We start from the raw sequence: 24,811 nt of genomic DNA, 5'->3' as shown, positions 1-24,811 counted from the left end.
TGAACTAGTTTCATCAGTACTGATGTAGTGGCGAAGCATCCTACAGGTCAATGTAAGCTATCGGGAATGTGATAATTGTCCTGGTTTTCTGTTTGCTAGATCGTTAGTACACATTTCTGTAGCAACAGCCGTACAAACTTCACAGAGATAATGCTGGTTGCGGCTTAAACCATCTGTTTTTTCATTTCAGACAGCCACTCAACGGAATGGGTGTAAAGGAGACGATCGGTGAACGTTTACAATCCTTTAATTTCTTTTCGATGGGGCCGAAAAAAGCGTTGGGTTCGGTCGTCCCACCATCCAATTCGGGTGTCGAAATGCCAACTCGTTGGTATGAAGAAGACAAATGAGATGCTGCAGTTCCTTTCCTTGGGATCTTTGTGTCTGACTTATCACGCCGCTATCCCATCCTGTGTTTGTGGCTTCACCATCGCTGCCGACTGTCTCAAGACTTGACACGTCATACTGGTTCTTCTCTAAAAGCTCCAATATAGAGTCGGCAATATCCTTGCTAGTGCCTGACTTAGTTGTGGTATGACCCAAGTATTCTGAACCGGGCTCCGATAGAACTGTGATATCTTTTCTGTAACTTCTCGTCTTTGTAGTATGCCTTTATTTTTTTTCTTGCACAAGAGTTGCATCATTTTTTCCGTCAAAGTAGATACTTGTCACCTACTAGGCCCGGCCTAGGTGAGCCTTTTTTTCTGGATCTTCTCAACCAGTTTATCTTTTCCTCTTCGTACCTTAGATCTGTGAACAACAAGATTTTTGTAATCTGGCGTTATGAGTCTCGCGTCCTGAAGTATGGCAGAAGCGATCAAAGCAACCTGTCTATCTGAAGCTCCAGTTCTAAACGCTGCCTCCGCTGTATTTTGAAGACAGATGCGCTTTAGGCTATGCTTCCTTCTTGGTCGCTCCTCGAAACCAGATCCCGACGTGCTTCCAGATTCAACAGCTTCGCTGGATTTCCCTGAGGATGCCAGTATCTTTGACTTGTGCCTACGCCTAATCCCACTAGTTGATGGACTTGCTTCAACAATTCTAGCGTGTTTCTTGATTGTCTGCCCCTTAAATCTGCTCACTTTACGGGAAAACATCTTTGACAGAGATTTGCTTGTTCGGACGTCAATGATACCAATGCTCATTTTCCGTGATGTTCTCTGGTCCAAAAGAAACTTGAATCTCGTTTTGGAATCTTGCGTGTCTTCTCACAGTTGCAATCTTCGGCGGTTTTATATTTGCAGACCGCAATATCAAAAAGAGACTTTTCCGCGTGTGTAACAAGACCTGCACAAAGTGTTGCTTCTTGTCCTTGTCGACTGAAATGTTTTTCCTTGGTGCGACACTTATTACAAAATGTTTTCAGCATGTCAAAAACTCTCTTTTCTGAAATCACAGGAATGCTTGCTTTACGCCAAATATGTACAACTCTTTGTCCAACTAGTTTACAGTTGTCAGTCACTGGTAATTTAGTTACACTTTCCTCACCACTTAAATAAACCACTTCGAAACCAATGATAATGCCGCATAACGTCTGCGTACGTGGGTAACTGCACTTTACTCATTTCACTTGGAGTGCAAAATAAGCCTCGTTTCACACTTTCCTGAGCTGGTTTGCTATGAGGCTTTTTCTTCATCTTGCTTTCCATTGCTTCCGAACTTGGAAACCAAAGTATACAAAATGTCTCTGAATCGTATCGCACTAAGAAGACTGTAAGTTTAGGTACATTGCACAAACTCTCTATCTTAAAAGAAACAGTAGCGAACTAAAACCGTTAAAGCTTAAGCTGCAATAAACTGGCCTGTTGGATTGGTTGGCCGAAATACGCAATATTTATATCACCGCCGAACTTTGAGCGAGAATATTCTAGAAACGTCGGCGTAGGTTCTGAAGCCAACGAGGCGAGCGGGAGGTGCGCGAATCTTCTGGACGGAGCCGGACGTTGCGACGACGCTCGAAGAGCGTGGCCAAACTAAGCAACCACGAAGTTGTGTAGCCTGCCGATAGATGGCATTTGCTGTCGGTGTACATAACAAACGAAGAGGTACCAAAAACAAATCGTGTTATATCAAGAGCTATGTCTATAATCATCGTTAACGTGACATTCCAAACAAAATCTGGACATTAATTCCAACAACTGAGCTAATATGGCTGTACTTCGACTCATAGACATTTTAAAATTATTTACTGGCATTGCTACAAGTTTCTTTTAATAAAATAATTGTATTATAGCCATCAGGTAACTCTAAAAACGACCACAAGTAGCTTTTCTGTCATTGGTACTGTGCGTGTTGCCTAACCAAACACTTAAAAACTTTAAGTCCGTTGGGGCAGGGTAAGGGGTTGTCCAAAAAAATAATAAAAAATTTAGTAAGGTCGGTGCCACTAATGGCACCTTTTCCACACTAGTCGTCGTCGAATTCCCAACAAAAGTGCAAAACGCTCCACTCTATTGGGTACGGGTATCTCAAGTAGTACATAGTTATTGTTGCTAAATTGATAGATTTAATATGTTTCTTGTTTGTTACAGTTATCAGATAATTATATTCGTGTATAGGGGAGAATAGGGCGTCATTGTCTCATTTGGAATTTATTCTCACCTTTCAGACATCTGTATCCAGCTGAACATCATTTTATTCCCCCACTCCACTCATCAATTACCTAATTCGCACGCTGAGTACACTAATATACTTGAAGAAGATTTGATTTAATTTGAGTTTAATGGTCTTTTTGTAGTTTATCTGAAGCGCAGGTCTACACGAGTGATACCAATCTTATTTACTTGACGCCCCCTTCGTAAACCCTACATACTTCACTCTCCTCTCTTTCCTGCTCGTTAGTTATAAGTGCTTTTTGCCTGTATCCATCTTCAATCTCAGATACAGTGTTGAATTCTCAAATTTTCATTAACAATAATAATACACTGACGGACAAAATGAAACTAAACACCTGGAATAGTGTGATGTCGACGTAAGTTCCTACACTTGCATACCATCAACGGGTGTGCAAGTGATGATTAGAGTTACAATGATCTGTGACGGCTTGAACGGACACCAGAGTGCGTAGAGTTGTCCCCACGAGATCGTGTTATTAAGCCTGACAGGGCTTGCGTAGCGTCAAGTAGAGGTCTCCACGGGCCAGAATTTTTAGCCTGGACCCGGCCTGGCAAGTGAACTTATAATGTGAGGCCCGACCCGAGTCCGAAATATGTTTTAGTATATAGGCCCGAACTCGACTGATAATCAAATGAGCCCGAAATAAGCCTGAATTACAGACACTTAATAATTAACTCAAAATTGGATTTTCATTTACAGCAATTATAGGTTTAATTTTGCAGTTGTGCTTATTAAGTTATCCAGAAAGAATAGTTCAATTATCGTTGTACAGTATATTTACAAAGTTAGACCCGAAAAGGACCGAAAAATATGGTTGTATATTTAAAACTTTTCGGCCCGAGATAGAAGTGATATATGCTTCGTAAGCCCGAATCCGGCCCGCGGGCTCGGCCCAAACCCCTTGCAGACCTCTAGCGTCAGGCGGTCAATGAATTAGAAACTTTCTGAGCTCTTTTTCCTATGATATCCGTTTCATCGCTTAAATACTTTGCGTCGCTTGCACATAAATGCGTTTCTCACTAGTGCATGATCCATTTGATCATTAAAACTTTAATTAATTGTCTTATCTCTTTTAGTGCTATTGGTAACTTTTTTTGATTCTTTACAGAAAATTATTGACGAGTTTGCAGCGGAGGAAGAAGATGAAAACAGCGAACTTGAACCAAAATATGGCCATCGTTTAACTTGGGATAAATATCACAGATTAAAAGGTAAAATGGAATTTAATTAAGACGTTTTGGTATTTAAAATCTTAATAGGCTACTGGTGGCACAACTATAACAATTTAGTAATTTCCAGAACTTAACACTATATAGAATTATATTACACTGTATCTTATATAATATTGCACTGAATATTGTGAACACTTATGAAATCAAATTTGATTCGTTACTCGTAATTTCAACTATGAATTCTATAAATTATTCAACGTGTTTGCGATAGTTAAAGGAGAATCTGTAAGATACTAACTTTTTATATATTTAATTTATTTCTGTGCTAGGTAGCCATTTGTAAAATACGTACCTAGAAACTGTGATAAAATCTGTAATTTTTGATCACCATCGTTTCTCTTTAATTAGGTCTATTGCTTTTAATCTTCATACTTGGCATTCTAGTTTATTGTAATAAAGAAATTGTCATTCATTTATATTTGCAATCATAATCAGAGCAAATGTAGGAATCCGCGATTTTGCTATAAGGGTGGCCAGAAAATCCCGTTACCCCTTGATAAATGCTAATGTAAGCACGGAATCAAAGAGGCATGTTGGTCTCAGTCATCGAGGTAATATAAAGACCTTTCTATTATCTCAATGGTTTCAGCATGATGTACCATCTGCTCATTATGCCCTCGCCGTATGCGAATATCTTACGGAAATCTTTCCTGGGCGTTGGATTGGTCGTAGTAATCCTGATCTGTCCGGACCACTTACCTGGCCACCACGAAGCACAGACCTCACCACCCGTGATAGTGCTTTTGAAGGTTCATAAAGGGCATTGTTGAACAAAATCGTTACGATACCACTGTCAAACTGACAGAAGCTGTGAAATAACCTTCCACTCAAGTTATGCCTGCAATGATCCGCAAAATGTCACACAGAACCTGGTGGCGTATTATCCTTTGTCATAAGAATGATGGTCGACAGACTGATGCTTTGGACATTTAATATTTCCCATCTCAATAAAACTTCTCGAAAACATTATTTTTCATATCATTCAGCTCTTTCTGTGTAGTTATTTACGTACGTCAAGTGGTTTATATTACTTATTTTCAGGGGTAAAAGGACTTTGTGGACACCCTGTACATTTCATGCATTTGACACAACATCCTTGACTTCAGAATTTACGAGAACTAATAAACAAGTGTCACAGGAACCGGTAGAGTATTTTCTCGGAAACTGACAGAGTAGTGCACGCAATGGTGGATAACTCTCGAAGGAAGTTTATCGCTGCAAGCTAAGAGAAGAGAGTTCCATTCATCTTGAGAAAGCTGTAAACAGGAATTAACACATTAGATTAGTCTTCTTCTCTTGGCTTGTAGCGGTAAAATTTTGCTTTCTTTTGTCGGTATTATTCCCCTCAAGAGCAGCCACGGGCTGTGCGACTAGTGTCTCGAAAAAGGAAAATAAGTAAACATACGCCACCAGCAAAACAACATACAAAACTTTGCATGCCTCACGACAGTGAAAGATTGAACATCCATAGCCTGGAGAGATCGTCAGTTGAAAGCTTAATTGATAATTAAGATTTACTGAGTAGTAAAGCACATGCAAATAATGCATTTTCTATTTTATGAAAAAATACATATTCTATTTCATTTAATTATAAATGGTTAAATTTATCTTTTTTTTTTAATCTTCTGCAGATATATACTCATTCATGGATTATTTGAATACCACATATCCAGACATATGCCGTACCATGGTCATTGGAAAGTCATCTGAGGGTCGAGATATGAAATTGGTGAAAATCTCTCAAAAGGATACCAGAAAGAACAAGCCTGCTATTTGGATTGACGGAGGTATTTTAACTAATTACATGTTAACTCCAATTCGTTTGTTATTCTTTTGTCTTTATCTTTCTTAACACGGTCTTTTTTGTTAATTATGAATTCATATAAAGACGTTCAGCTGAAAACTTTGATAATATAGTAAAGATGTTATAATAGGAATACTAATTATTTACTTTGTGGTAGGAACTTCGGTAATACGATGTTATACGCTTGTGGGTTTCATTCTGCGAACAATTTTCTGATGATTGAAATATTTTCTTTTTCTTGTTAATTAAAATGACACAAAAGCAAGGGAGTGTCTTCATAAATGGCCACTTTCTCTTAACATATCACAATCATTTGAAATGAAATAATATATTTTTTTTATTGCTTTACGTCTTTACGCAATATCCAAGTTATGAAGAATGGGTAGCCCGAGAATTGTCCAGAAAATAAAGATCGATTGTATACATTTCGATGTTAACAAAATACGAAAACTTCATTAACGATAATATTGAACAACACTTCTTTCCTACATAATCACTAGGGATGCGCTCGAGTCGAGTCGAGACAGAATTTTCCTGACAAAATTCGAGTCGAGACTCAGCTCTTCCAATGGAAAAATATGTTTTTCGAGTCGAGACATCACTTTTACAGCACATTTTTGAGACGAGACAGTCGCAAATCTTGTCTCGAGCGCATCCCTAATAATCACCATTCTTATTGAAGCGCTTATCATAATGAGGTACAAGCTTTTCAGTGTCGATGTAGAATATAGAACTGAAGTCATGAAGTTACTACTTCATTAAGCGCATCATTACTTTGGAAGTTCCCGAGCAACCCCTTCATTTTTAGGAAGAAATGAAAGTAACTAGGACTAAGTTGAGACTGTAAGGAGATGATCAAAAACTTCGCAATTTAAACGTTACGATTCTTTTGTGATGCTGCTGCTGCATGAGCAAATCTAAAGCTACTCGATTCGTATTATGTTTATGTTACGGTTCGCTCGTAAGCTATTCGGTTAGTATTATGGACTTCTGTCGACTGTTTTGAAATCCGTTTGTAGCCTAGATGAACTGTAAGACAGATCTAGAAAGTTCCTATAAGATTTTGTGTGAAGAGTCCAAGATAAAGCACCTATTCTCCTGATTTTTTTCAACTTTTCTTCCTAGTCGTTCGTAATGGGTAATTCGATCTTCATTGTGCACGTTTGTTCTTTCTTCGTTGAACATGATACTCTACTTTCGAAGAGAAGATTCCTTTATTGCATTTTCATCATTTATACCTGTTTGCATAGGCGCCGACTTGAAGAAAATATTGGGGGGGCCAAAACAATGAATAAATATATAATCATATTCAGCCGTTTTCTACCAACTGCTGGATAAAGGCCCCCTTCCCTCCAGACCTCGGTCTGCTGCATCCGCCCCGCTTCTAAATTCATGACCCAAGTCAAATTTGTGTGAACGCATTAAAACAAATTCAAGCTTAAATTCTGGGAACTTCACTAAACCACATTGATCTTCACTTCTCATATCAGTGTTACCATAGTGTTGGTTGAAGCGTCAGTGCTCTATTAACTCTTTTAGGATTTTCGGTAACTTTTGTTACCATGGCGTACTATGGTCTTTGACCTCTTATTTAGGTTCTATAACAGGTACTTAAGTCGTTTTTTATTAGTCAAGTCAAGGATGGACCAAAGAACACCCCAGATGCGTTTTGGAACCACATGGTCAACTCGGCTGTGCCAAGTGGGTGCGGAAGGGCGTGACTTTTTACTTTTCTTAAGGCAAATTTCAAAAATTTTTCACACCTGTAGTTTTCACGATATCAGACTGGAGTTGTATGTACCTTTGGATATTTCTCAAATTTTTCTGAGATCTCTACGTGAAGCCGAGTCTGGGCACGAGGGCCGCAAATGTTCCGAGGGCCTGATTTTTTTAGAAAAAAAAATCAGTTTTCCCGATTTTTACGGTTCAGGAATACGATACGTACATGTGTGTGGCGCTGTTGGAAAGGGCTTGTTATACTAAAGAAAATAACGTTTAAGCCATGACTAGCCTAAATAGTAATGACGCAGTAAATTTTTATAATAAGTATATACGTATGTGTGTGTATAAAGAGAGAGGCTAAATTCACACTTTCAACAATTTTTCTGCCCTTTGTTTTTAAGATACAAGATTGGAATTTTGCACACGTATTATGTACATAATGTATTTTTAGAAAAAAAAAATCAGATCCCTACGTCAACCCAGGCCTAGGCCAAAGGGGCAAAATATTTTGGTTGGATTTGCAAAAATACTTCCGAGTTTTCCCCTAATTATCTGGTTTAGGTGTATGATACGGACATGTGAGTGATACCGTTGGAAAGGGCTTATTATACTGAAGAAAATGGCGTTTGAACCATGGCTAAATAGGATTGACACAGTACATTTTTTAAAAATATTCTATACCTAGGTATATATAGAGGAAGTTCGGGTATTATGGAATATCATTTTGTTTCGCTTGTAACAGTTAATAATGGCACATTGAAACAAAAAGGAAAACAAGTATACGCCTTACATATTGCTTTATTTATGTATATTTTGATAAAGAAGTTTCGTTACAGGGGTGGGTAAAATGTATAATTTGTAAAGAAACCACCTTGGAGGGTAATATGAAATAGTCGGGTAATATGGAATACAAATGCTATATAGAAAAGAAAAAAGTTTTCTGTTGAACCTACAATGAATATAGTGACAATATATGAAAATTCTAAATGCCAAGCCATAACTGATTGTGATTACTTGCAAAAGTCATAAATATAATACGTTGCCTCAGGATCGGCACAGTCATTGTGTGCTCACATTAAACATGATGAACGCTGAACCCAAGCTCACCCCTTATATCATCAGACATAAGCTGTAATAAAAACTACACTTAGCATTGTTGTTATCATAAATGTATGTTTAATTGCCCAATACCGATAGATATTTTTGTAATCGGAATACCATACGGAATACCATGCTTTTCTTGCGGGTATTCCATATTGCCCTCCACGCCAGCTTGGAAACGAAAGAGCTGTTAAACGCATTCGAAGGCTTATAGGATAATGACGCTTATCAAACTACCACTCTGTATATCCAACGTCATAGTAAACAAAGAATTGTTGTTCTATTACATTTCAATAGGAAAATACAGGTTGTAACACACTTACCTGTAAAAGTTTTCAGGAATAAGAAATCAGATTTTCACGTCTACCAACACAACGAATGTCACAATCCCAAGGAGACTGACTGTAGAGCATCATGGGAACGTGAGGTAGTAGTTTCTTTCGTCTCCGCTTGGAAGCAACACATCACAGGCGAGCTAATGAGGTATTCCATATTATCCGACTATTCCATAATACCCGAACTTCCTCTATTTATATACATATATGAAAAGATGGGTCACCTTCAGACTTTCAAAAATTTCTCCCGACCTCAGTTTTCAAGATACAAGAACGAAATTTTGCGCACGTATTATGTATATAAAAAGATTGTTTTTAAAGATTCAGATCCCTACGTGAACCCAGGCCCGGGCCAGAGGGGGACAAAAATTTCGTTTTTTTTTTCTTCGAAAAATCTCATTTTTTTTCAATTTTCTTATTTCTGCTGTATAATACGGACCAGAGAGTGGTACCGTTGGAAAGTATTATCTATCCTGAGAGAAACGAGGTATGAACCACGACCCTACGATAAATAGTAAGGAAGTAGTAGCTGCTTGAGTGAAAGTCTAAAATTTACCTCAAAAAGTGGAAATCCTAAAAAGGTTAAACGCCGATTTGAAAACGGTACTTTTTATTGAATAAGAAGGCTGTTCCTAATATTGAATTAAAGGCGCGACGTAAATTTACGACAGAAATTCTTGCTCCTCTTTGGTAATTCTTCCTCAACTGGATTATATTGGGGGGGGCGAGGACCCCACCTTTAAATATTGGGGGGGCCAAAAGTGCCCTGCCCCCCCAAAGTCGGCGCCTATGCCTGTTTGAGTTGCCTATAAATTTCATTTTGGACATTCAGAACACGAATAGCATTGTGCATTTCACACTTTGCGGGATCCTTTATTGCAACGGCCGTTTCGAACAACTACCAGTGAAACGAAAGTGATCAAACAACAACGAGGCTCACGTCAGCTCAAAGTGAAGCAAGGAGCTATGGAGGGAGGCGCTATGGAGGGAGGTTTGTACGTGGTGCTGTGTGTAACTGTGCATTCATTCTTTATGTTCTGACAGTAACTTCATCACTTGAATCACTGGCGGAAGATGAGTATAAAAAAATGAAATGAAATCTTTGAGTTTTACGTCCGACGGTTATGCCGGTTAGGATAAAGGAGGCGGTGATGATGAGTAATGAATGAAATGAAGAAAGTGGGAGGAAACGGGAGAACCCCGAGAAAAACCACGCACACGGTGTTTGTCCACCTCAAAGTTCACTTGGCGGGGGCTGGGATCGAACCCGGGACCCCAAGAGGTGAACGCTCTACCACTGAGCCACCGCGGCTCCAAGATGAGTATAACATCGACATTGGTAAACTTATATCTCTTTATGAAAAATGCCGTAATAATAGTGGTGATTTTGTAGGAAAATAGTGTTAGTTTTAGTATTGTTGTAAATGAAGATATATATTTTGTTTTTGTACAGATATACCCAATCGTTCTTTACTTTCTGGATAAACCTCGTATGTACGTGAGCTTCGAACTTGGGTGGAACTTTAGTTTGGTGTTGATAGCGAGTGAACATGTTAGAACAGTCCATCATGCACGATCATATCGCAAGAAACAGGCCTTTCAGATATTACATTATCTCATCTCCAAATCAGCTAGAATGTAGGACTATAACACAATGCCAACATTGCATGATATTGATTTCAAGTTACCGGTACTGATTAAGAATAGTTCGTCATAACAATGGTAATTTTGTGGTTAATATCAGTAAGTGCACACTAAAGAGGACTGTATAGTCTATAATATTAAATTTCACTGTCGAATGAATTTTTCACAATGTAGGAAACCAGTACAGGTTTTCATGTTAACAAGTGTAAGCCCATCACAAGTGCTATACTAGGGTTAAAATCTATGAGTGCATCTCAAAGACGACTACGTGACATAATAAGCGTTAACTGCCGCAGATGATGGCCTCGAAATACAAAATTTACGAAGAAATTAACAGAATGAGACTAAATGTGATAATGAGAGTAACAAACGTAAAAAAGGTCAATAGTACTTTAGGGTGGTTAGAAAACATAAGTTAAATTGTGGACTGTATGTGTTCGCGGATTAATGCGATATGAGGCGAGATGGCAGTAGAGCATAATCTGACAGTGTTTCAAACCCACTGTGTTATAATTAACTTCGCATATGTATGCTGCTGTATTATCATGGGAGTCAAGGTGAACCAAAACGAGCCCTGTTGAGCTTCTAACCCTTCGCTCGCTGACGCTCGATCAGCTATGTTTTGTAACGTAAGTAAATCACTTTTTTTAACCAATAAAGTTGTGTGTGCAAAGTGAACTAAATAGCACGTCACGCTTGGGTTGTGCACTTCAATGTAAATTTAACCTCATCCTTTGGGAAGATATGATATTTAATCGGCCGCACGTTTTAGTCATTAATGAGTAGTGTGTGTAGTTTGCAACACTTAATAGTTCCAAGGTACTAATTTTGTGCAGTAATACTATATTGATGCACAGGGCCGAATCCAAGGGGAGCTATAGGGGCTATATCCCCCCCTCTTGACGCACACGTATACACTGGATAAAACGAACTTCAAACCTGTTTTACACTGGATAAAGCGACAAATTATGGTTTAGCCCCTCCTTTGATCATATCCTGGATCCGCCACTGTAATGATGCATACGAATGTAGGAAAGAGCAAAAGAAGCATGAAAATAAAAAATATTTGTGATTATGAATAATGAAGGCCAGAAATGAAACGGATAATTGTAGGATAATAAAATAAGAACAAATAATTTGTAATACAACCAGTGGCCGATCTAGCCCAGGGCCGGGGGGGTTAGGCTCCCCAGTTTTCAGAGTAACGAAAATATTTTAAGCTATTATTTATATATTATTGAAAGTTAATAGTAAACTCATGATATACCTATCATAGTCTGGGTTCTGGCAGCCCCCCCCCCCCCAGTTTCTACCTTCTACATCCGCCACTGAATACAACGTTGAAAACAGATTCATGTGGGTCTTATCCGGGGTTGCCATCTGCGTCAGTTTATCCCATAATAATTTCCACCATCGTGTATTTCTGTACTATGTAGGAATCCTGTATTTTATGCTCACAAGTATAGAGTTACAAGTGTAAAACCATAACAAATGTTCTAATCTATGTGGTTTTATGCGATATCAATGTATGTTGTACTATCCTCGTTTATGCGCATACTCTTCCTCGCTACTGTCTGGTTCCTACGCTCCTGCCTTGACTCGGTTAGATAGCATTCGTGTCTTAATGACCACCTAGCACGTGTTGGTTTCTGTTTTATTGCACAGACGTTTACATGGCATACGTTGTAACGTGTATTTATATTCGTAAGGAGAAGTCCTCGTAAAGTAAATTTATACCCATGAATGCAACTCCTACTATAAGACACAATTTCTAAGACATTACGAGTGAAATCTGTGTTGAAATAATTGCAAGGATAGAAGAAAATAGGATAATGTAATCATTTCCAGGGCACATCACTTTGCACGCATATTATCTATCAGTACCTAATTATTTGAGCATGCGCCAGGATAATAACAGTCCAGAACGTCTTAGAGAATCATTTAAAGTAAGAAAAGTTTTTTTTATTAATTTGACGGAAGTCTTAATCTGCATCAATTTCAAATGTAAAATTAGATTCTCTCTATCTCATACAGATTTCGAGAATATGCTCAATGAAATAACTAAAATACGCAAGATTAATGTTAATAGCTAGTATTATGTAATCGAAACGCAGCAGCATAAGCGAACAGATGTAGAATGTAGTAACGTTAGTTCAGGTGGAGCGTCATTTGCGTAATGCTAAAGGGGTTAATTACAGACATAACCGAATCAAGATATGAACTTGCTTCTTGCTAATTAGGAGTTTGAAATGATCATTTTATAAAAGCTTTTTCTCTCGTGCTGTACCCGCTGTATAGACGTCCACAACAAGGATATAATGCCATAGTTAGTCATACAGCGTGAATGCAACAACTGAACATTCTGTATAGTATTGCTTGTTATGTAAGGATGGCTAATTCCGGAAGTTTTACTTTCCGAAATCCGGAAACTGCAATTTCCGATTTCGGAATCCGGATTCCGGAAAATTTTGGCCATTCCTACTGTTATGTTACATGTCTTTCTGGTTTCTAATGGAGGACATTACTCACTTGATATAATTTATTAGCCGTATGGTAGATCCGGAATACATACCAGCAGTGCAGTACTTTGGATTTGTCATTTTTATATATTTCTAGCTTTGATAGTGCTTTCTTGATGTATTAAAGATAAACACGAAAAATGAAAATTTCGTGAATATTTTCCTGGAGATTCTCTGGTAACTCCTGACACATATATCGTATGATTTTAGAGATATGTTATTCGAAAGCTGGCGTCATTATAAATACAATGAGATTGAGTCACGTATCTAGGTATTTTGAACATTTTCAACTAATACGTGGTAGAGAAAGGATAATTACATTCGACATTTTTAATGAGAAAAGTCATTTCCTCGTATCATCCGACCTATTTCAGGCTCATAGCCAGCCCAAAAATGTAGGGGGAAACCCGGTAGAAATTAACCATACTATAGTTAATTTGCAAGTCTATCATGAAAATTTTAGGGGGCCAGTAAAAATTACGTAGTAGCCCGGCTCCCCCGTGCCTCCCTTGGATACGGGCTTGCCTATATTCATCTGGCATTTACACATTTTAAAACGATTTTCACTGCAAAGAGAACGAATCATCAAGTATCGAGGACACATCACAACTAGTTTTTTATATAGCTGTATACCTTTTGTGTGTGGTTTCCCTGTTTCGATCCCCGACCACGAAAGTTTGTGGTGGACAACATTGTGTCCGTGAATTTTCTCGGGGTACTCTCGTTTCCTTCCACATTCTCATGCCACCAATTCTTTCATCATCATTCACTTGTCTTAATCATCAGTCTCTCTTAGCCTCAAGGATATAAACGTGGGACGTTAAACTGTAAGGTTTCATTTCATATATAGCTGTATGATAATATTTCGTGTAACATTTCACATTTGGCAGAGTATCAGTAGTTCTAGTATACTGTTTTCATGATAGTTTGTCAAATTTTGTAATTTTTTTTTTCTCTCTTCTGTAGGCATGCATGCGAGAGAGTGGATCTCTCCAGCAACTGTGACTTTCATGATGCAACGGCTCATAGAATCTCGACAGCTTTTAGAAGAGTACGACTTCTATTTTCTACCAGTTTCTAATCCTGATGGATACGAGTATACTCATGTTGTTGACAGATTGTGGAGAAAGACACGATCCAGACACTCTTGGTTTTGCACTGGTGTTGATCCCAACAGGAATTGGGATTTCCATTGGGGTGAAGCTGGAAGTTCTCAACGGCCATGTAGCAACATATATGCTGGGCCAAAACCCTTCTCGGAACCTGAAACTCGTGCTATGTCTGATTTCATTCTAGAACACAAAGATGAAATCAAGTTATTCATTACATATCATTCTTATTCCCAGCTATTGTTGTTGTCATGGGGTCATACAAAAGAGCTCCCAGAAGATTACAAGGAATTGTCTAGTGTAGCTGAGAAGGCAGTCGATGCCATAAGAAATGTGCACGGAGAGGAATATCAGTATGGTTCCACGGCTAATCTTCTCTACCCTGCGTCAGGTATGTTATGTTGAACTTACGTATAAAATGATCACACACTAAATAAAATTTGTCAGGAGTTATTTTTATAACATTTTAATAGGTTTTATCTTTCATCTTTGGGTTTCTAGAAGTACTGAATACATAAAAATCTTTAATTGCTTTTAATGGAAAAAACGGCGCTTGTTTTCTTTAAGAATCAGCGAATGACCTAAACAATTACAGAGAAGGATAAATCCCTCATTAACCACCTTTTCGTAACTAGGTCTTGTACGCTTCACATGTATTTTAATGTTTACAATGAAATTACACCATAAAATTAAACTCAGTTAAACCAATTATGCTAGAGGCACTTCAGGAAGCGAATTTTCTAACAATGACGAGATGTACATTCGCAGCCTGCCGCAATTATACCCCATGCCTTAAGCGTCGTTGGACTACTGACGGACAACTAGCTATATCTCGCCTAGGGTGACCAAATCGTCAACTAGAAAAAACGGGACAACTTTTTACTTTTGGATAGGTTGCTCCCCTAAATATATATTTTTGCCTCTCCGTTCTCTTTTCCTCTCTCTCTCTCTCTCTCTCACACACACACACACAAAAGGGGCAAATTTATACTTTTTCATTTTAAAACCTATAGGAAAGGTTGTGAAATTAATTAAATAACAAATAACTACAAGCAACTAACAAAAAATGAAATTTTGAACACATTACTAAAATATATAAAACATTCATCAATATCTGGCAATCAACAAAATCTGTCACCGACAGAATTTATAACAAACTACTCTCAGCATCGCATTCCAACTCCTTTTATTTGGTTTTTCTTGCTTTTAAACATTATTTCACTTATAACTAGTTTTCTTTTTACTTTCACTTTTATAGTGTTATACTTTTCTTCCCCTTTCGTAAATGACAGTATGTTACATCTTAGTCAAATCACGGAAACACTGTACTGTACTGATGACAGTACCTCAGTCTTCCACCATCCGAAACAGAGAGTAAAAACAGTTTGTTTTTCATAAGACTTTCAGCCCGTTGCACTGTCGTCTGCGCAGTGGGAGTCTTGGAGGGGGAGGCCTAGGAGGGAAAGCAGTGCAGCCACCACATCCAATATCGCAAACGTCATAATAACATTGCTCAGTAATTAGACATATTCCAATAAAATCACATAGCTTAGAAAATAATAACATTATTATTTTCTAAGCTATGTGATTAGAAAATAATATAAATTAGGAAATTTTAGATGGAAAGCTTTTTTGTACTTAATGTACGTAAATACGGGACATTTTGGCATCCCGGGAAAATTTTTCGGGACACCGGAAATGGTTGTGAAAAAACGGGACAATCCCGTTTTTACGGGACGGTTGGTCACCCTATATCTCTCCAAAAAATGGTGGCGCTGCAGCGACGATCCACGGTCACCCCACTTCCGTTTTGAAAATTATACTACCAGCGGCAGAGACGCGATGAAACGCCAATGCACAACAAAATTACTCCCCCAAAATATGTTAAATCGCCTCATTTGTTTACATTAAAGTGAGTCTACAAATACTAAAAAAAAAAGTAAAAAAAAAAAAATACTCCGACGTGGGCGCAAACAACCAACCTTTTGATTACTAGGTGCGTGCTCCTCCGACTTGGCCATGTGGCTTGTAGAGGGATAAATCGTTGAGGTCTTTTTAATTTTTCTCCTGTAACCGTGCATTTTCGACGATAACCGTTTGGAATCAGATAAAATCTGCTCGCCATGTAATTTTATAACAGAATGGCGCGCGTCTACTTACTTTACTTCATGGTTCTCCCATATTCACTTTCAAATGATAGGCGATAGTTGCTATCTAAACTCATGCAATTATACGCACTCAACTTTTTTTTTTTTTTTTTTTTTTACTTCATGATGTAGTGGCAGGGGTTACTCTTGACGCCTGAAGATCACTTTAGGAACAATTCGTTAGGAAAAAATAATACATAATAATAACCGCACGCACATGACTGGCGATAGTTCGTGTTAGTCCCTTCGCGATTCTCCGGGACGAATCGAAAAAGCGCGGACCAAAATGAAGTCGTCACTACTACGCGGTGGTATCTTCAGCACCTCAATTCTAGATATCTCTTTCGACTCGATATCCCTGTCGCTATAGCTACGATCGACATTTACCGGCTAGTGGGCCACTAGGTGTTGCCAACGTTTACGGCATGGGATAGCGGTAAAGGGATCAAGAAGCAGAAAAATCTGACAATACAACGGAATTATTGAGATGAAAGCCGAAGTTGTAATATTACGTGTTGCAGAACAATGTAAGAATGCACTTTTCACAACAAATAGAAAGCATAGATTCAAAATCACAATTTAGAGTGTATAAATAGATTAGAATACAATAAGAACTATTACTTCAAAATGAATAAACAGCAAATAAAAATCATATATATAATCACATTTAAAAATTCTTCGAGAGAAAGCTGTGGAAGAGATTTAAGAAAAACATGGAGCATCTTACGTCTTTCAGTAGAAAAAAGAACTCTTAATTTATTGCGCAGAGCAAACTCCCTTCATCTTAATTTTGCTTACATGTTTATTAATATTGATTACATTGTTGTTGGCATTTTGAAAGGGCAGTATTAGGAATGAACATTTTTTGTCAGTTGATCAGGCGAGATCGCTTTCTAAATTTGTAACTCTAGTCTGCATTTACTAGCCTGAATATTGGTGGGATGGAGAGAAAAAAAGTTGAATTACTTAATTAGCAGAAATCAATAAAATGCCAAATGGTAGGGTCAGATTTGATTACATATCACATTAATTAAGTACTTGATGGTGTTCTCAATTTTCGCAATGACGAGAAAACAAGTAATATTATGAAACTTCTTTAAAAACAAATATTCTGAAACTTGAATTTAAAACAGAAAGCAGGTAAAATCACTCTTTCATTGTTTGTAAATTATATCCTAAGCTGGGGGATAATCGAAACTCTCTAAATTAACTATTCACTGTGTTTATGTCATCATCTAATAATTTTAAGTTATTTATAGAGGAAAATAATTTTACATGTTTATGTGCAAACTTGCAACATTAGGGTAATTTTACCTCTTCTGACTCCTTATTCTTAATGGATTGCAACCCCTACCAATAATATGACTTCTGCAAGTTGAATAAAGGCTCATACGAAGTTTCGTTAAAATCGAACAAGTTTTACGTTATTTATTGTGGATACACATACAAATGTCACTCGAGTTGAGAATGGGAGAAGTTTCGCTACGTTATCTTCAATAAACATTTTTTTTTAAATCATTATATTCAACTTAAAGAAGCTCAAGTTCAAATTCGCCATATTCCTTGGCTCTCTAATTTCCAGTTATCTATATAACTTTTTGAGTAACAGCGGAAAGTATTGATCACCTTGTCTCCTTCTCTCCATGCTTAGTGGCTCGATTAACTATGTTAGGGAAGTGAACTAGAGCTTTCCTCTTAGTACACGTAGATAAAGAAATTAATCCACTTGTGTTGACTTATCAACTGTTAATCGGCTACATATATAGAATTACAAAGTGTGAAGAACATGAGACAGGTGGGAGGTGCTTTTAATACCCATCTCACCCTCTCACAACAGGAATGTACGACATATGCAAATGATATGTAAATGTTGTAGATAATGAATAAAAATTTAGATTAGCCAAAAATAAAAATAATAAAAAAATAATTTAGTGTCGGTAGAGCCAAATTACAAATAAAGTTAGAATTTACATTCCTGTAAACATGAGTTCTATATTAACGTCCCATTGCCCCGTTAGGGACAGTAATGCTGCTTGAAGCTCTGACTAGGTAAGATATTATCTTAATATTAAGAAAATGTGAATTTATCATCAAATTGCATTAGTTAAATCCGGCAGACACAACATATCCTGAAATGCCTGAAAAAAAAATTACAAGTTATTTTGTACTCACCCTGCGGCTAAGTATTCAATTAAAACTCCACACACTTTATAGAAAATGCACACATATTTATTTTTAATTTCACTAATGAACACACAATAACACCACACGTAATATATAGATATATATACACACTAGATATTCAATAGATATATATTTTTTATCAACTTGATAAATGCTTAAATTAGTTTCTTTTTATAAAAAAAAATAATAATAATAGAGATCTCTCAAATTCAAATGTTCACTGTCACTAAACCGTTTAAACAAGATATTTCATGTCTCGTAACTGTAATCACACTTCACTACAGATGATTCTCCTGGAGAGGTCCTATTATCCTTCTTCTTAGGGAATCACTGTCTTTAGCTCTTGTCTTCTATTGATAATAAAGTTTCAGTTTCAGAGAAACTGCTGATAAAACACACTGGCATCTTTAACTCAGTCTTATACCTTTTTTAATAAAATAACAGTTCACTGATGTAAAAATGAAGTTCAGCAATGCAAACAGTGTTTCACTTTTGGTATGCTAAACTAATATTCGTTTACTGGTCAGATATTTTCAGCTGTAATTTTACGTCAAAGATGATTCACTTTAGCATAAAAATAAATGTAGTTCTTCAGAATAATTATCTTTATATAACAGATATACAAATAACAATTAGCTCTATTATTACTGCTGAAGTTAGGTATGTATGAAGATATGAGTTCAAATCTCAGTTTCTCACAAAAAAAAAAAAAAAATTGTCTGACCTTGGCGACAGTGGATCTTCAACTAACTAAATGTTTTTTCTCATTTCCTTTTGTTATACACACAAACGCTATCTTTTACCAAAACTCGCCTCCTTCGCGGCTTTCAAAAAAAATGTTTTTTTCATTGTCAGAGGATAGCGGGACTTTCTTTCACAAAGGGTTGCTTGCGAGAGGCCTGACGGGTGTATCCCTCTAGCGGTTACTGTTTCTTTTTCGAATGTAAACAACCTCTCTTAAGGACCGATATCCTTTTCTGTTTACATTTATAATTAATGATATTACCGTTTAACGAATTACAATTGACATGTAACAAAAGTTGAAAACCAATATTTAAATATCCTATTTTACATTTATAAACTTGGGTGGAGTTGTCATTGTTAAAAAGCAGAAAAAATACCAAATAACTTGTTGGTGGTAGACAATTGTCTTCTGCTACCCTCCATCAGACTCCAAGGCATGCCGGGAGTGCCAGAATCAACATACTGAGTTTAAAATTAAGCAAACAATAGCAAACTGCCAAAATAGCTATTCTATAAAGAAAATACGGTAAGGTTCGCGATTCTACATGTTAATATAACGATATCGGATCTGTCCAAGAATTGTTAGAGGTGGGAATTTATATTCAAAAATATATTTCATATATCAGTACCTTCTGGTAACCCTGGAACAATATGAAAATTGAATTGATGAAGGTTCGCTGACTAGGCACCCAGAACTGTTGAACCACCCCCACCGGAGAGGTAGCGGTTCCATTAAAAGTGTGAAAATCGCGGTCAGTGAAACAATTTCTCACGTATTGTATTCGAGAATTCGTATCTAGGTATGTATAGTTTAACAAAAGATTGCTCAGCGACTTTCTGTCGCTAATTTTGTTTTGTCCATCCTTAGAATTTCTGTCCTTTTTTTATAATATATTTCTATAATAGTTATAACACATTAAGAGAATCTTGTTTATAGTATTTTCTAGATACTGTAGGTTGGAAATCTTTGGTGCTGTAGAGGTCACTAACCTCTATCTCCCTGAAGTTTCTAAAAATCATATGGAACGTTCCAACAAATATACAAAAGAAAGCAGTTTTCTGTTATGCCACTAAACTTAATGAAATTTAAAATAAAATAAAATAATATCAGAATGATTAGCTAGAAATCTAATGTGTATAAAATAACTAAACTAATTAAATATATATATAAAATCTGAATATAAGATTTAGGTTACTTATGCAAATTTCATGAATAATAAAAATAAAATAAATAAAAAATATCTTTGTTAAGCTTGCTCATAACAAAAGTTATAGAGTTTGCTCTTGTTCCCATTTAACTAAACTTGGGTAGGTTACAAACAGTTTTCACAAGAATTGGACTTAAATTGTCAAAAATATTTCATTGTATTTATAATGAAATTTATGCTGTTAATTTGCATCTGGATTCCCCCCCCCCTCATTTTGCACTCTAAAGATTAATTCATCATACCATTACTATGCTTATCCATTGTAAAGAGGTAAGACTAGCTTCTATTTTTATAAACCAAGAAAGAATAATCCGGTTACTTTAAATATTATTAATAATAAAGCCTCATTGAAACGTAATATTTTTTATGTATTTGAGAGCCAAGAAGCTTAGGAAAGAAGTTTTAAGTAGCAGGTAATGTTCAGAAATGTCTGGAAGAACTATATTTCGTGTTTTTACGTTAACCAACATGATACAGTTTAAGACCCTTTCAAAAACTCTTTTAGCTCTTGTAATTTCTTTTTGATTTGAAACTTGTTTTCTATCTTACAGGAAGTAACTATTTCTTTCTTGTCATTACTTTTACTTATATATGTACACTCATGTCCAAAATTATTGTTGCATGTCTATAAATATGTTATTGTAGGAATATAACTTGATAACAAATTCGCCCGGTATTTCTTATGATGTTAGTATGTGTATAATCTTCAAGAACATGTATATGACAAATTTCATGTCAAAAGAGCAGTAAATCTAATATAAATAAAATAAAGAGTTTGTTTGTGTGTTTATCTGTCTGTGTTTGTGCGGCCTGGGGACCAGACGAGTGGACCGAGAGTTACCAAAAGTTAGTCACGGGTACCTTGTTCCAGGCCCCAGATAAAGACGAGGCGTTTTTACAAATTTCGAACCAGGGGGGTCTCGGGGGGAGCGTTTACTAGGATCGGCCTGGAGACCAGAAACCTTGACCGAGAGTTACCAAAATTTTGGACACGGGTACCTTGTCCAGGCCCCAGACATCGCCGGCTACGGTCTCTTAGCGCCTTACCATATCCCTCTCGTAACATGAGATTTAGCGTACAGGGGATAGTTGACCTTTCGGTCGTTGCGGCGCCACTAACGTGCACTAAACAGAAGGACAGGTTGTCTGTCACGTAAGATTTGACGTCTGTGAAGTTGTCCCACCCACCTAATGAATTTTTCTTTTTCTTATCTACATCGTTAGTTTATCGTTAGTTTACGTTAGTTTCGCTAAAATTATCGTTAGTTTCGAAAAAATAAAATTTTTAATCAACAAATAAATGGGCAGGCCAACTTCACGGTTCCCTACCCACAAACGAATTTCAAAAGTTTTTCATATCACATCGTTAGTTTATCGTTAGTTTACGTTAGTTTTGCTAAAACTATCGTTAGTTTCGCAAAAATAACGGTTTTATTCGAAAAATAAAGTTTCCCGCCAACTGTGAATTAGCCCGTCCATATTGAATTCTCATAAAATTCCAACTCATATCGTTAGTTTACGTTAGTTTTGCTAAAACTATCGTTAGTTTCGCAAAAATAACGATTTTATCCAAGAAATAGTTTCCCGCCAACTGTGAATTAGCCCGCCCATATTGAATTCTCATAAAATTCCAACTCACATCGTTAGTTTATCGTTATTTTACGTTAGTTTTACTTAAACTATCGTTAGTTTTGCAAAAATAACGATTTTATTCGAGAAATAAATGGGCAGGCCAACTTCACGGTTCCCCACCCGCAAATGAATTTCAAAACTTTTTTCTATCACATCGTTAGTTTATCGTTAGTTTACGTTAGTTTTGCTAAAAGTATCGTTAGTTTCGCAAAAAATAACGATTTTATTCGAGAAATAAAGTTTCCCGCCAACTGTGAATTAGCTTGAGTGGATTTAGATACGTATAGTGTGGTCAGGATTGCCAAATAAAGATAGTCTAAATAACGGATGGGTTGACGAGTTTCAATGAGTATTAACGGGAAGGGTTTTAATAAACATGATCTAGTGGTAGAAAATGAACTAGGTATCACATAAATCATTTTAGACTGAAAGAAATACAAAAGTATGAACTCATACAAAGAGTTAATATAGATCTAAGAAAAAACAGGTAAATCTTACTTTTAAAACATTGGATTTACGTAATCTAAACTATTTCAAAAATCCTACTTCACGCTTGACTTAACTGTACTTATAATCTTTTTCAAGTTTGGATTTTTCTTTAGACTGTCGAAAAACTCAGCTGTCATCAACTGGACAGAAACACATATTTCTGTGTCAGTCCATTTAAAATTCATATGTGAGAAAACTCTTTCCACAAATTAATTTGACAGTGGGATCTTTAGGCAAAAGGTGACGACTTTAAATAAATTTGGCAACTCGGAGCTTTTCTGAAATATCATTTGCCATCTACTGGCCACACTCATGACGACTCATTAAAAATTGTGGTCTTTAAAGTCGTTGTCTGAGGTAAATTTGTCATTTGCGCAAAATATGGGACTTTTGCTGCCCCGTATCGAAGCTCCCCGGGACGCGAGACAAAATCATAAAATAAGGGACTGTCCCTTAAAATCCGGGACATTTGGGAACCCTGAGTGCAGTATCTTTATGTGGTAAAATTAACAACACAAAAATGTTCTTTTATTGTTTTAATTATGGTATATTGTTGTGTATCATTTTGTCTGGGAACAATGATATGTTGGTTAGCAGAGCCATTGTATATACAATAAATCGAATTTTAAAAACTGGATTACTATCTCTGCCTTCCACTGCAAATTCTACTACTATTTCAAAGGAAAATATTCCCGATCATTTTCCTGATTCTGAAGCATATATCCCCATACCAGATACAGTTACAGAATTGTTGACTGGTCTTCATACTGATCCTAGTAAGTGTTGTTTTTTGCTTGTGTAATTAATTTTATTTACAGGGCCGGATCTTGTTGACAAGTCAACTTTTTTCTGTTACGCATAGGACAAGGCAAGTTGAAATAAAAACGTTATTCATCAACTCTAGGCTCTAAAAATATATCTTTTTAGGGTCAACATTTGGTCACTTTTTGTCGTTTTGAAGTTTCAGGTCATTTTTTTAATATTTTAAGGTAACTTTTAGGTCACTTATTGTCTTTTTATTCTTTTTCTTCTACACGGTGTACATAAGGAAATTTTAAAATGAACACTGTTTACGGATTTGAAGAACATGAAGTTAAATGATCTCTTTTTCTGCTTCCTGACTATTGGGGTGGAAAACTTCATTATTAACAAGCTAATGAACACTAAGCTGTAGCTGGTTGATGAGGGGTGGGGGCTGGTAGGTGGTAAAACAGATGGGTTTGGGTTGTAGACTACATAAGATATGATCAGGTGAATAACTAAAAATAAATTGGAATGCGTTCAAAGATTTTAAACTTTTTTTTTAAATTTATTATTCTCGTGTATACAGTCTACACTTGTAAACTCTGATTACTAGTTTCAAACTTGTACGTAACTTGTACTTCCTAGTTTCAACTTGCGAGTGAATTGACACTTTCAGTATTTACAATACAGCACAATGGACTGACCATTGAACACATTTGATCAATGGGCTGCAGCTAACTGAAACAAAACTTTTTTGAAACTGACAGAAATGATATCTAAAATCCAATAGATATTTTTAAAAATGTCCATGTTTAACGAAGTAAAAGTTTTAAAAAATGCAAGTTTAAAGTCAATTTTTGTGAATTTTAGGGTCATTTTACAGGAATTTTAGTGTCATTTTATAGGTCACTTTTAGAAAAGTTTAGGTCAACAAGATCCGGGCCCTGTTTATTTATTTATGTTTCTGATTAGTAATGGGATCTATGCGTAGGTTAGTTCTTTTCTAAAGAAAAAAACAGACGTAAAACCTTTAATTTATGGACAAGAGTGCCGATCTCTGTATACTTTGGGGGAGCCCTATGGCAGATACGCTTCAGTAGAACAGGAAAACGAATTACCATGTACTGTAGAACTTGGAGAACCTACTTTAACTTAGCATTCCCCCCCTCCCCCATTAGGGGAGCCAATTTCAACTTCGGGGGGCCCGACCTACAAAGCTTCCCAAAATTGATGCCCTTGCTAATGGGATAGAAGAAGAACCCAGAGCCTGTATTTCAGATACTATCCCAGTATTTAGTGTGCCAGTGGTAACCCCAAATTTCCCTAATATTTATCTACAATAGATAAAATGATTTTATTTATTTTGTAAAATATTGTAGTAATATATTAGCAGACGCCTATTTACATCTTGCTAAAACAGATAATAGTAATATACAAAGATCCAATGTTTTAGAAAGATATTAATGTATTTCTGACAATCTACCATATGAAACCTACTAATATGATAATGCCAGGTAAAAAAATTATAACCTTTTGCACTAGGAGAAAAATAGACACATTCATTAAAGTGTAAACTAAAAG

The 24,811-nt window shown here is 36.5% G+C and overlaps 1 protein-coding gene across 1 annotated transcript in view; it reads left to right on the top strand.

Moving 5' to 3' along the window:
* The window catches only part of LOC145661670 (uncharacterized), a 124,552-nt gene that overhangs the window by 8,269 nt on the left and 91,472 nt on the right, over positions 1-24,811 (top strand). The window contains exons 2-4 of the mRNA XM_081726996.1: positions 3,725-3,827; positions 5,480-5,635; positions 13,940-14,473. Coding sequence (XP_081583122.1) covers positions 3,725-3,827; positions 5,480-5,635; positions 13,940-14,473 — 793 coding nt within the window. The remainder of the gene's footprint in view (positions 1-3,724; positions 3,828-5,479; positions 5,636-13,939; positions 14,474-24,811) is intronic.

Source organism: Thermobia domestica, chromosome 10 (genome assembly GCF_964235325.1).
Source record: "Thermobia domestica chromosome 10, izTheDome1.hap1.1, whole genome shotgun sequence".
NCBI classification, from domain to species: Eukaryota; Metazoa; Arthropoda; class Insecta; order Zygentoma; family Lepismatidae; genus Thermobia; species Thermobia domestica.
This window is presented reverse-complemented; position numbering and strand designations above follow the sequence as displayed.